General features: G+C 36.4%; 1 protein-coding gene and 1 long non-coding RNA gene across 2 annotated transcripts in view; one reads left to right on the top strand and one right to left on the bottom strand.

The window, feature by feature from the left end:
• Window positions 1–1,043: 1,043 nt before the first annotated feature.
• LOC122071907 (glycine-rich RNA-binding protein GRP1A-like) lies at window positions 1,044–2,166 on the top strand. The gene is made up of 2 exons (XM_042636380.1): window positions 1,044–1,268; window positions 1,580–2,166. The coding sequence occupies exons 1-2, from the start codon at window positions 1,155–1,157 to the stop codon at window positions 1,937–1,939; spliced, it is 474 nt and encodes a 157-aa protein (XP_042492314.1). The 5' UTR covers window positions 1,044–1,154; the 3' UTR covers window positions 1,940–2,166.
• A 4,923-nt stretch (window positions 2,167–7,089) lies between these two features.
• Window positions 7,090–14,319, bottom strand: part of LOC122089295 — a 10,501-nt gene continuing 3,271 nt past the window's right edge. The window contains exon 2 of the long non-coding RNA XR_006143296.1: window positions 7,090–14,207. This is a non-coding gene — a long non-coding RNA (uncharacterized LOC122089295). The remainder of the gene's footprint in view (window positions 14,208–14,319) is intronic.

Consider the following 14,319-nt stretch of genomic DNA (forward strand, 5'->3'; position numbering starts at 1 on the left):
AATTTAGTTTTGGTTCTTAGTCTATTAAAGTCTTATTCGATTTTACATGATCATTCCTACACTTGATTCATATACTATAATATAGTAATATTATAAAATCTAATATTAATATATTACAATATTATTATCTCAATTTGATTCAATTTTGATTTGAACCAAATTATGATACTATTGTGATCAAAATAAGTATAGGTGATTAAGATAATTCTTCATTCTTTGAGAGTCAAGAGAGCTTGTGAGTTATAAGCGAGGGCTAACTCTTTTTAACGTATTATAAAACTGTATAGGCCTCGGCTTAATGTGACAATATCACGTGAATTTATTCCATTCGATTTATTGAATCCAATTTTGGTTTCAGTTAATCAAGAAGAAATCGTGTTGACTCATTAACCATGTAATTTTTGTGGGGAAAAAAAAAATAATTAGGAAACAAAATCAGAAAAATTTGATTAAGCCATAAAGGGTAACTAAAGATCAAATCCTAGATATTTTTGGAAACATGCAATAGCTGCAACCAACCGGCGGACCACCCAATAGAAGAAACAAGAATAGTGTCAAGTAGGTAAATCTAAAAGAAACCCAAGGTTATAATAGGAATTCCACTCTCGTAGATATTTTGGGAAGTTTCCAACCAACTACCCCAGAAAATATCTCACAATTTCTATTGTAAAGTAATATCAACACGTGAATGTGGTCCCAACCGTGGAATAAAAAAGAGGAGAGAAACGTCTGTGTAACCATGGTTATCCAAACCCAACCCTCATCTGGATACAGCTCAGCTCATCCAAACACGGAAGGAAGACGTTTGTTTCCTGTGATAGCTCCATCCCTTTCTAGTTCTACTCCGGATCTCAAGTTTAATTCCTTTCTTTACTTGGCTGAGATCCGAATATGCTATTACCAAACGAGACCTTCACCGCCTCCACAACCCTAGTAGGAACTAACCCAACCCTACTGGGTTAATTCTAACCCGAAACGCCAGCTAACCATAGTTATCATCTCGCACCAGTTAGCGGAAATTCGATTATAAATTAGGGTTTTGGGTGCTAGGGTTTTTTGTGCTCTCTTTGAGGTGGATTCTGATCCTCCTCTTGTTACTTTTCTGAGGTATTTTTTAGTTTTTGTGTTCGTTGGATCCTTTCTCTTCTTCAGCAATGGCCTCTGCAGATGTTGAGTTCAGATGCTTCGTTGGTGGCCTTGCATGGGTAACCGATGACCAAGCTCTCGAGAGGGCTTTCAGTCAATACGGCGAGATTATTGAATCAAAGGTCCGTTATTACGAGGCATCGTCTTCGCAGATGCGTAGATCGGATCGTATCGGAACGGATCGATTCGGCTTTACTGCTCTTTTTACTGTTCCTGTTCTCTGATATTGGATGGCTTTCTTGCTCTGTTTTCTGTACTACCTGATTCTCTGTTCTCTAATTGATCACCGGAAACGGTATGTTTTTTTCTTCGTCTTTCAGGAGACGTGGATCGATCGGTTTGAGTTCAGATCATGTATTAATTATTGTTGTTTACTGTATGGTTAGATCTGTTTATGATGTTTCAATTTTCTGTTTTTGGTTTATTTATTCAGATTATCAGCGATCGTGAGACTGGTAGATCTAGGGGATTTGGCTTCGTTACTTTCCGCGATGAACAATCGATGAGGGATGCCATTGAGGGGATGAACGGCCAGGATCTCGACGGTAGAAATATTACAGTCAACCAGGCCCAGACCAGAGGTGGTGGTGGCGGCGGAGGTGGTGGTTACCGCAGCGGTGGTGGCGGCGGCTATGGTGGCGGCGGCGGCGGCTATGGACGCCGTGAGGGAGGTGGTGGATATAGCCGCGGTGGCGGTGGTGGTGGATACAGCCGCGGTGGTGATCGTGGCTATGGAGGTGATGGAGGTAGTTACCGCAGCGGTGGTGGCGGCGGCGGTGGCTGGAGAAGCTAGATTTCTGTTGGAGATGTTTTAGGGTTGGGTTGGGTTATGTCTAGGGTTTGGTTGCCATTATGAATGGGTTCTTGTTCTCCTGGGTTATGGTTCGGTTTGCTTCTGTTTCTTTTTGACCGCTGGTTCGGCATCAATAGTTAGGTTATGATATCTTTCTGGAGATAGTTCGTAGTCTTGTTACAAAGCTTGTGAAACTTCGAAAGAGAAATATTTTTGTTTTTGTTCTATTTTATTTCTTTGTTAATATTAGATTTGCAGCTCTCTGAATTGATAGCTTAGTTTCCTGGAAGTCGCTGTAACAGTAGAAATCGTGCGTGAATACAAGGATATCCTCTGATGTAGTTCTTCCAGACGACATTGGCCCATGCGCTAGATCTGGATTGCTGTGAATGCGATGTGATGCGTCCTGTTTTTTGTTGTTTTCTCATCTTATTCTTCCTAGTCACCATAGCACCGATCCCTTGCTGTTATTCCTAAGTTTGGCTTTGGGGAGTTGTTTTTAAGCGATGATTCGAGAGGGAAAGATGAGTGGAATTCACCTGTTTTGAAACCCGATTATGTGGCTTTGAAGAATCTGTAAAAGAGTAGGAAAATATGTCGGAAGGAAAAGACTGGAAGGAAAAAATTGTGGGAAAATTACATGATTTTTCACTTTTGGGTTATTCTTTATAAAATTACCCTCAAGAGTTTTAGGTAATTACATGATTATTTCACTCAAGTTATTCTGAGTTATTCATTATAAAATTACCCTCAAGTTTTGGTAATTACATGATTATTCACTTGAGTTATTCTGGGTACCAAAATTACATGATTATTCACTTTTGAGTTACCCTCAAGTTATGGTAATTATCAAAAATGAGTTGTGGGTAACAATAATACCTAAAATTAATACAGATTTGGGTTTATAAAACTACCAAAATAGTAATTTTTAATCTTTCAATTTAATGTGTATTTTTTTATTACTAAAATTTATCAAAAATAGTGATTTTTTTTTCTTTCAATTTAATGTTTTTATTTTTTATTTTTTAGTGGGTAATTTTGTAAGTCTAAATTTAATTTTGGATTTTTTTATTATTTAACACTTTAAGTGGGTAATTTTGTAAAGGGAAATTTAATTTTGGGTATTTTTATTAATTGAAATTTTGATGAATAATTTGGTAAAAAGATATATAAATGGATAATCATGTAATTTTTTCGATTTTTTTTTATGTTTTTGGTAAGATCATTTTTGGGCAGAAACTATTTTTACCATTAATTAAATTGAATTTGTGGATTTTTTTTTCTCTGCCAAACGTAGCTCTTAGTGTTCATTCGTGCTTGAAAGCGTCAAGAAAATTCTTCATTTGATTTGCGAGGTATTATTGAATGCGTCGATCATAAGAGTTTCATTTGATTTACCCGAAAAAAAATGGATAAAGAAAGCTTCATTTGGAAGTTGTTTTGGACAATCAATTGGTTAAGAATAGGGTTGGTTAAGGCCGATCAATTGGTTAAGAATAGGGTTCGTTAAGGCTGATGCTGATATCCTGGATTTGAAAGCTTGGTATAGGAATGGACGCCTCAGATTTGTTAAAACAAGTTGTACGGATACGGTTGACTGAGTCTACAAAATTTTAAGCGCTCTTACCTGACTGCCGGGTGTCTCTTGAACACAGCAAGAAGTTTGTCTGTTAGCCAAAAGTGAACCAGATTTCGGAGTTTAATTTAACGTCTAATATTTATTTATTTATTATTATTATTATTATTTTCATATTTATATTGTTTTATTTTTTATGTTTTTAATATTTTTTTCATTTGGCACCAACTGTGGCACAATCACTGATTTTATAATTTTCACAATGCGCACTTTTTTTCATAAATTTTGGGGTGATAGTTAATTAGTTATAGACGTGTAATCTTTTACCTATAAAGTAGTTCTTAGTCAAACAAAAATATGTTTTGATTTTTTTTGGAAAGTTTAATATATATAGGATTTATAATAGTTGTAGGATGCAAATCATTTTCTTAAATGACACTATTAACTAAGTATGAGTAACATTAGATGAAAATAATTCTGATTTCACATTGTTCTTATGAGGTGGATTTTGGTTTTACCTAATCAAAATGTAAATCAAATTGAAACCAGGCCAAATAACCAAAAACCTGACCAGTCGACGTCCTTTTGTTCTTCACCTCTGCATTTGCCTTGATATCCAATTTAACCCTCGGTCACCAAAGTGTCTCGTTTACTATCTATTTTTACATTCTTTAGATGCTGGATGGGATAGAGAGAACATTTACTTTTACGTTTTCACTATAGAGAGTGAACATTGCATTCTTAGTGGATCACCAATCTATTGAGTGGTTAGATTATGCTCATCGCCTTCGCTGAGCGAGATTTTGATGAATTTTGCAACTCAATCCCAGCCCCTGCCCGGCTTGATCTCTAGGCCTCACGGACACAGCTGAATTCATGGAGTCCGCCTCCACCTCTCTTCCTCAAACTCAACTTTGATGCGGCTTTGAGCAGAGGAGCAAATCAGGAGTTGGTTTCATTTGGCGGGACTCACTGGGAGTTGCAGTAGGTGCCGCCTCTGAGCCGATTTTCTTTGCTTCTATCCTATAGGGAGAGGTTATTGCAATAAGGAATGATTTTTTTTTTTTGGTTTGGGTGAAGGGTTTGAGAACGTGTTGGTGGAATCGGATAACAGTGAGCTGGTGGGTCTTCAGGATGGGTCCAGTCCAACCTCTAACGTTGGGATCTTCAATCTCATTGAGGACATCAGACATGTGTCATCCTATTTTTCCTCTTGCTCCTTCACCCATATTTCTAGGGAGAATAACAACATGGCCGACTCCCTTAGCCCATAATGCACTATCCTGAGCACACAGGATAGATTGGCCAATTTTCAATTTTTGGATATCTAATTTATGTAAGTTGGACTCCTTGTGTCGGTCGCGCCTAATAGATCGATTCCTACCCAAAAAACAAAAAGTTAGATTATGCTACTAATTTTTTTTTGTTTAGATCTAAAATCATTGTTGATGTTTGTATTTTCAATGGCCTACCTACTTTTTTTTTTTTGGTAAAAACCTACCTACCTTCCATCAGCGATTTTGATGGAATTGACATTCACACGAGTAAATGAACTGCATAAAGCAAGGGAGCTTCGAATGGACTAAGGTAAGCAATTGAAGGAAGCAAGGGATCTTCGAATGGACTAAAGGACAGGAAAGCTATGTGAGCACCAGAGGATGGAAGCGAATGTTTGAATCAATACTTGGAAGATGGCATCAAACATTATTCCAACGAGTTGAATATTGTTGCTACCTCATCATATATTCTACCCACATCATCGAACACAAGTACATAGACGTTATTGAGTATCTCAAAGGTCTCTCTAGTTTAGTGGGCAAATCTGTGGCACAATGGTTAAGTTGTACTATTGCAACATGTTGGTCATAAGTTCAAAACTTGGAAACAACCTCTTTTGTAAAGTAAGGGATAAGGCTGCGTATACTTGTTCCTTCCAGACTCTGTAGTAGCAGGAGTCTCGTGCACTGGGTTGCTCTTTTCTTCAAAAATCTCTCTGGTTAATGGTTTTGTGGATATTTCTACAATTTGCTCTATTGTAGTAATGAATTTCAATGGGTTTATAACAATATATATATATATATATATATATACACACACCCATATCTGTGTCTATTTTTCTTCTTCTTCCCCTTGAAAAAATCCCTTACGTTCCTCCCATTGATTGAAGTATTGAACCACTAACTTCAACAAAACCGGTAGCATATCTAATCTTTCCTAGAAAATGAAAATTTATGGTATCTAACCAGACTGGAATCCATTTAAAAAAGAAAAAAAAAAACCTGATGTAGGCTTTACCGCTTTAGTAATGCATTTTAGTTGTTCACAACAGTGGGTAATATGTCGAGGCATTTGAGTTTATTATATTGATGTTGCATGTCTTGAGTGCATAATGTTATAATTATAGCCAACTTCAAAATTTATTTTCTTTGTACAATTTTAATATGTAATGCTAACATAAATGTGTACATTCTACTGAGTTGTTTTAGGGTGAGGGTTTGCTATCATGGATGTGTTGATGTTGGGAGTATAAGTGGGATAAAGCTGCCCAATCCCTGCAAATGTAAATCATATGCTGTGCAAGCCTGCTAATTGGGGTTAGAGGAAGGTTTCAAAACTCAAAATTGGTGGCAGAATCGGTCAGAGATGATCGACTCAAATTGACTTGAATCGGTCTGATTCAATCAATTTTTATCAATACAGAGGTGAAAGTGAAACCTAGGATTGGCAGTCAATCCGATTCCTAAATTATAATCTAAGCATATGTTGGTCTCTATCCTATTTCAAACTACAAAATTAAAAAGAGCAAAATTAAAGAGATGATGACTGGAGGTATTCAATACGAATACTAATCCCCAGTGGTCGAGCTCCACAAATGTAATCAGCATCTGTAGAAAAAATGAGCAAATAGGATTATTAGGAAGAAATTTTGTCAGTTTATCCTTGGTAGCTAAAACATTCACCAAAACTTTCCACTGAAAATGTTAAGTTTGTTTGGAATTCTTGACCCATTTTGAAGATTGACTCGATCCGATATATTTTGGCAATGACCTGAATGGGAAAATTTGTGAGATTTGTGATGGAAATAGAGGGGTTGGGATCGAATCGACCGCAACCCAATGGGTCGACCTGCGACTTGGAATATATATAATGTACTATTGCTTGTTGAAAAAGTCATTGTATCTTGGGATTTTTCAAGTTAGGGTTTCAGGGCGAGTTTTCTCGCCGCTACTTAGGTGTAATCTTTCTTCTGTATAGTAAAATATCTTCTTCATTTGAGGACGTAACATACCACCCTAGTGTGTGAACCTCATTAAATTTTTGCGTCGTGCGAATCTATTGTCTCTTTATTTTTCGTATTTCTTAGTGTTTGAACTAACATAAAATCTTTTAAAACATGGATGAATTTAAAGTTTCCACACAACCTTCAGTAGACGACTCCTACGGTGAAAGCCCATGCAATCCAAACTATCTTGATGAGAAATTTTTTTTTTTGTTTAATCGAGGTGTTCAGGTCAGTCTTCACGCACTTCAACTAATTTTTATGGAGATTAGCTATCTTGATGAGAAACTTATCTACCAGATCCGTAAAAAAAAAATATCATTGCAAGACAGGGCAAATCCACTTACAGATATGTTTATTTACATGAATAGGTATCTTACAAACAGTCTTAGTTATACGATGGAAAATTGGAAATAATGCAATAAAGGTTTATTCCAATAATCATTAACCATCAACTCTTTCCCATAGCAAAACCTGATGGCTAACTGAGAACTCCTGGGAAGCTTAGTCTTTTAAGACCAGGAATCCAAGACTCACCCCACATGGATAAAAAAGAGTCCGATCACAATCACGTTGACACACCAACTTCCTATTAGAAGGCAAAACATGGCACAAAACATTCCATATAAGCAAGATTGGCATAGAAGAAGAATTATAATCTAACAAGGAGTTGTGTGGGAAATACTTAGCTTTCAATACTCTGGCCCACAAATCCTGGGTATGAGTCAAAAGTCTCCAGAAGTAATCTGTTTAACAAACCTAACACCCCACCCCCCTTCCCCACCAATATGCTTTAGGAAAAGATAACAGCTTCCATGAGACAAGAGAACAAGAGACCAACTTCTACCAACATCATATACACCTTGCTAAATTCTAGAAGTAATTGAATCTTACTAATGACAGTCAGGAAAATGAAATAATGTACATCCAATAAGCAGGAATTGAATTAAAGACAAATTAAAAGCATATATATATATATATATATTTTTTTTTTAAAATCTTGGAAGAAGTTCAGGATAGCTTGGATTGAAAGAGCATTGTGCTCAGATTCCCCAAAAAAGATTAACTCATCGTCTGAAAAATATGGGAGATTTTAGGAGCATCCCTGCTCATCTTGATGACCTTAAACATATTAAGATCATGATGGACATTCAAAAGCCTAGATAGCTCCTTCATAGTAAGAATAAATAAGTACATGCTAAGAGGGCATCCTTGGGGAATTCCTCCAGAAGGGTAAACAAATTAAAACTAGCATGCAGTTTGATGGAGTAGGAATAAGTAGACACTAAATAACTAATTGGGTGCTGTCTGGTGCTACCCTCAACTGCAGCCCTTTAGATTCCCTTCCTTAGTTTCAACGAGCTATTCTTTGGGAAGGTGATGAAAGACTGTTTGTCAATCATCTATCACAACGATAGATCGTAAAAGTAATCAAGTCACGCTACTTTTCACTAAACCCCATAAACTCAAAATGGCTTTTAAGATAGCCTCACTTCAGACGATCATAAACTTTGGACATATCTAACTTTAGAGCCATCCATCTTGTTAGAGCAAACAGTAAGAAACACAAATAAACACAAAAATTCAAGCAAAGAAATTTAATGTAGTACACACATCAATATGATGTGTGCTGCATTCACTGACGAATTTAAAGATGATTCACTATGTGATGAGAAAAATATTACAATGAAGATTTTCAAGAACACCAAAGTCGCAGCAAGAACTCTCATCTAGAAACTTCAACACAAAAAAACCCAAATCTTTTTTTTTTTTTTTATAGGTCATAATTTATTCTATTTCTATGAGGGAGAGAGAAGGTCTGAACCAAAAGACTTGAACCTAGGACCTCCCAATAGGATGGGTTTTAGCTCTTCACACTCTACCAGTGCATTAGGCAGTCGTTCACACTCGTCTTTTTTTTTACTTGCACAACAAGACAATAAAATATACAAATACTCGATGGGCTCCAAACTTGGGTCTATTAGCCCAAACCCTTCACTAACGTTACAGAGCTCACAATTTCTCATTCGGGTCACCACATAAAATGTCAAAACGCGGCAATTGTCGAAACGGGTATAAGAATTCTAGACACATATAACACATCCTCTTCTACCCCTCTATCTTCTAACCTCCTAAGAAAGTAAAAAATATCATGTGCAGCAATAATGTTGTCACTATCTATCTACCTCTAACAAAAATTGCCTAAAAAGGAGAGATGAAACTATCCAATACAACCCTAAGCATATTAGTAAGAAGCTTAGAAATAATTTTAAAGCTGTACACAAGCTAATAGGCCTTTCATCATCCACTTGAACAACATACTTATTTTTGGGGGATTAGGGAGAACAGAGCATGAATGCTGACAGTTTTTAAAAAATTATTAACAACCATATTATGAAAACTTGACAGTTTTCTATCTCCTTTATTTATAACACAACCAGGACCTTCACAACCAATAGATCTCCGCAACCTCAAGAAGCTAAAAAATTTGACTCAAAATCTCCGAAAGTTGAGAAAGTGTTTCAGATGTAGGAGTGAGAGACTCAAGCAATCTATATTTTTCAAACAAGAACAATTTAATATGAAATCTATTTTCAAAAACGTCTTTATTTTAACTATGAAAAAAAAAACAAATCAAACTAGCTAATTTACTAAGAATTTTTATTATCAATTAAATGTCATTTCAACAACTGTTTAGTGCAGTTGGTGAGCTATGGTGTATAAAAAACCCATGCTCACTAGGAAGTCTCAAGTTTGAGTCTCCTAGCTGTTACCTACTACTCTCTCTATCGAAAAAAAAAAAAAAAAAACACTTAAAGATGTTTGAACCATGCAACCAGATAATGAACAATTTTTTTAAAAGAATAATGGGTTGAACAAGTATTTAACAAAATTGAAGAATGGTCTAACACAAACGTGGTCAAAGCAACAAGAGAGGCATGTAGCGTTAGTCAAATACTCCTTAATTAACTTTGGGGCTTCCGTTTATTGGCCTATGTAAAAAAAGATCCCTACTTCGATACCTGATCCTTTTTGGAGTTTTCTTTGGTAGCTATAACTATTCCCAAAGATTAAACAGTTTATTTGGAGATGTAGTTCTAAGACAATTACTGTAAGACAACTTTTGATGAGGCAAAAGTTAACCACTGATTCTCCTTGCCCAATATTGGCTAGTGGAGGATCGCATTGCCCGTGCTCTTATTCAATGCCCATTTGCAACAGCTTTTTGATACTACCCCCCCCCCCCCCCCGCGTTTTAATACCCAGGAAATCCATGGTAAGGACTTTTTAGGATTGGCTTAGTTTTATTTTTTAAAGTATAAGGATAGCCTTTCTATCATGGATTTTTCCTCAGGGAGCCTCGTCCCTCGGGATTTCCTGGGTTTGATGGTTGCAACCACCTCATTGTCTTTTAATTTTGCTTCTCTTACACCATTTTTGGTAGTCAAGATAAGATTAGATAAGAAAAGAAAAAAAGTACAAACATTGTAATATTTTCTTGGTTTAAGAAGTTTTGAATCAAGAGAAGATTATTATTTTATTTATTTATTTATTTATTTTTTGAATTTCAAATTCATCTTTGAAATGGTAAAGCTTTCTTGTGGTGCCAAAAAAAAAGTGTTGCCTAATATACAAGAAACACAAGAAAATAGAAAAAATTTTCTTTTATTGATGGCAAAACGGACATAAAATTTTTTCCCCTTTCCCTTCCCATTTCACTTCATTTCTATTCTTCTCTTTTATAGATTCTTTTTTTTTCTTCTAAATTTCCTCTAAAAAATTTAAGACAGTTTTCTGAATGATGGGATGATCCAAATGTGATCACTCTCACCCCCTTGTAGAGTGGATCGTGATGGATTACGACGAATCCATTAACCGCGGCCTTAGGAAAACTCTATTGCTCAGAAAAAGTAACAAAAGTACCGATGAAGTCTTCATACTGCTCATACGGTAGCTTTCCAAAGCTTCACTAGTAGATCGAATCCAAAAAAGACGCCTAAAGCATTTGCTCAGCACTTTTGGGGGTGAATATGAATGTACAAGAATAACATACGGATTAGGAAAATCTAACCCATTGGTTCATATCAATGAAAACTTGAGCATATGGCTATGAGAATTTTAAAAAACCCGTACAAGCAAATCACTACAGTATGATGGTATTTTTCTAGTTTGATACTAAGGACACAATAGAATCACCAAGCATAAAGGCATAAAGGACCAAATGTCTGTTCACTCAAAGTGATTCCCTTTCTTTATTGTGGTGGGATATGATTCTAATGGAAGACAAAGACTTCGTACAAGGGGGAAGGGGAGAAGGACATCCTTCAATTCTTAAATGTCAGTTCAGAAAAATCTCTTAAAAAAAAAATCTTAATTTGTAATTTTTTTTTATTCTCTTAGTACGATACTATTTTTTAATGCTGGCAAAAAACTATTATTTCACATTTATATTAGAAAAAATATGCAAGAAAGCGACAATTCTTGAAAATAATCGAATGATAAAACCTTTTCAAATTATTTTGAATAACTCTTTTTAACTCACCAAACAGAACTCTAGGGAACACGACAGGGAATAAAAAAATATGTTTATATATATTAAGGGCTTGAGTTCCTTATCAGCTGTGTAGTCTTATCTTTTTACTCTTTTATTCCACAATAAGAGGTATATGGCATTTCAGAGGAGGGAGATGAAAAATAGGCACAGGAGTTGCTGGCGCTACGCCACCAGGTAGCTTTTTTCTCCCATTAAATGTAACTAAGAGGTGACATTTGTACAATTCCTCAAAAAAGAGAGTAGAGTAAACTATTGTCTGTTCTATGTCATAAACGCAAAGATGCATCCATGCATGCACAGCTAATAAGCAGGATAAACCCTAACCTGTGTATGACACTCTTTAAGGCAGACAAAACTAAAGAACTTGCAGTCTCAGAAGCCATTAATAACTAATTTTTTTTTTTTTTGTCCATCACATTTCTTTTATGAAGTTAATTTGTTGCTCAAACAATATTGAGTGAATCCATGAATGGATCGAGAAAGTGTCCATCCATTGACCTCCTTTTTCTGCTGCTTCCAATAACTGCTTCATCTTATAGAATTGATATGAGCCACAAATATGTTATCAGATCAGAATGTCTTTACCAACTTCTCTTCATTTTTATCCGTCAACTCTCCAGGGCGGTGTTGCATGATTCTTATCAATTGGTACACCCTTCATTACCATCACAACGTATCTGCTTATCCAGTGACGTATAAATAGTTTTGAGATACTCTCCCATCCTTTAGAATTTCTTAGTAGATCCCACCAGTTAGAATTTCTTCCTTTTTGAAAATATGCTTTTTTTCATTCAAAGATTCTCCTCTCCAAATATGGATCGGATCAGATCTGGATGGACTTTTTAGCCTCCTAAAGTCGGGGATTCGTAATTCCATAAGCAATTTAAGGGTCTTAATCTTGTGGAACCTGTTGAGTATCTACTCTATCAGTCGCACTAAAGGATGCAGCAGACAAATTCACTTTTAAAATCATAAGGAGTAGGTGTATTACCCAACTCCAACTTGTATGGAAGGACCACTAAGAGATGGTGATAAGAGCCTCCAAAGCTCTTGAGAGAGAGAAGAGGAATCCGTTGGTATTGGTTTCCACTAGACATGACTGTGAGGTGATAAAGATTCTACACATTGGCAGGGTGTGATGGTATCTCGATACCCACTTTTTATGTTAGAGATTCTTGGCACCGTAGAGCAGGAGTCAATTTCACAAAATGATCATCCCCTCATCACTTCCCCCACCACACACACACACACACACAGACCATTGTCTCTAGCCAAAGAATGTTCAATGGACATCAGTGTTCCAAGTATCGATATCGTATCAGCCGATAAGTACCGTCGAAGTCTTATATTGATGTGGCACTGATACAGATCAATTCAACAGATATGTATGCATCAGTATCTTAACCTTGATGGACATAAGACCATCACGTACCTCTCTGAATGTTCTCAAACCTACTGAGAGTTAACCAACAATAGCGAGCTGTAACATGTTTGGCATTTCTATGGGAAGAATCTATTGATAGAAAATTGTAGAGCCCACTTTGTTTCTCCATGTAATTCCTAGTTTCCAACTGATGAACTGGGTGAGGACAGCTGAACATGGGCAGTTAGGGAACCCCCTCCCTTTCAAATTAAGTTGAAAGTTTTCTTTCTTCTCCAATTGGTGGTGGTTGCTGAGAAAACCTGAGAACCTACTTGTAGAAGATCCAAGCTGGCATGGGTCCTAGGGCTGAGGTTAGCCGACGCAACTTGCCGCATAAGACATAAGAGAGTGCAGAATTCAGACAATCTATCAAGTGGAACTCTGGTATTTCTTTATGGTTTCCTCTTCTTATCTCATTAGATATTTAGTTCAGCACAGGAGAAGGACAATCCGTTCTGATTGAGACACTTTTTCCCTGAGAAATTTCTGAGATACTTTTGTTTTGTTCATTTTGAGAATTCCTACTGACAATATTCCTAGTATTACCATATTCTACCCTAGCGGTAGGTCGCTACCGAGGATACAGTTTAGGTAAGTGTGCAGTAATATATTATTATTGATCACTAATCTCTAGTTGAGCCAGTATAAAGATCCATAATACTAAACAAAAAGTACAGTAAATTAAAGCTTTGGATCACAACTCACCGCTAAATGCCATGAACAAGCCAACCAATCATCTCCAAGCGACGTGTTGCACAAGAGAAAATATTTTATCACATGGGTTTTACTAATCTAATTAAATCTGCTTGATGAACAAGTTCTTCTAGCAATAAGATCATATATGGCTAAAACTGACCGAGTATGGAAGAAGACAACCAGTGTACACTGAAGGTTTCAATTTCAACAGTAAACAATGAAAACCATAGAAGAACAACCCATGTGGGCCAAAATGAACCTGTTTCAATTGGTCTAAAAGATTGCAATGCATTGGGCAGATTGGTTTTCCCATCACAACCATGAAGTACTGAACTTGAAAGCTATATACATTTCAACCTTTGTGCAACAACACCAGCAAAACAATTACATGGGACCAACAGGTTCAACCTTGTGAAGTTAAGTTCCAAATAGCTCTTGCTTTTGTTCCACTTGGAGAAAGGCCAGGGTTACTAGGGTCCTAAACTGTTAGGCTCACCATTCTAAAACGAGTTAAAATCACAGAAACAAGTTAAACCTCTCACCCTTTTACATGGCTTTTGGGGGGTGCACAGCATCTTGAATTATCAGCTAGCACTGCCTCTTGTCTTCCCATGTTTTGTATGTGGTTCTAAAGTTTTTGGATGTCATGAAATCTAAAACTCTGCTTGGTGATTTAAATGATCAACAATATGATGTAATAGATCTTGCTTACTGTTGCAATCCACAAGCAAGAGACACCTACATTTCCTCATATGTGGGGCATAGGCAATAAGAAGCCATTACTACCAGTCATTTGTTTCCTATTTCTCAGAGTACATTTTTTTAGTGTGTGTGTGTGTGTGGGGGGGGG

The sequence above is a fragment of the Macadamia integrifolia genome, chromosome 2 (assembly GCF_013358625.1).
Source record: "Macadamia integrifolia cultivar HAES 741 chromosome 2, SCU_Mint_v3, whole genome shotgun sequence".
Lineage (NCBI taxonomy): Eukaryota > Viridiplantae > Streptophyta > Magnoliopsida > Proteales > Proteaceae > Macadamia > Macadamia integrifolia.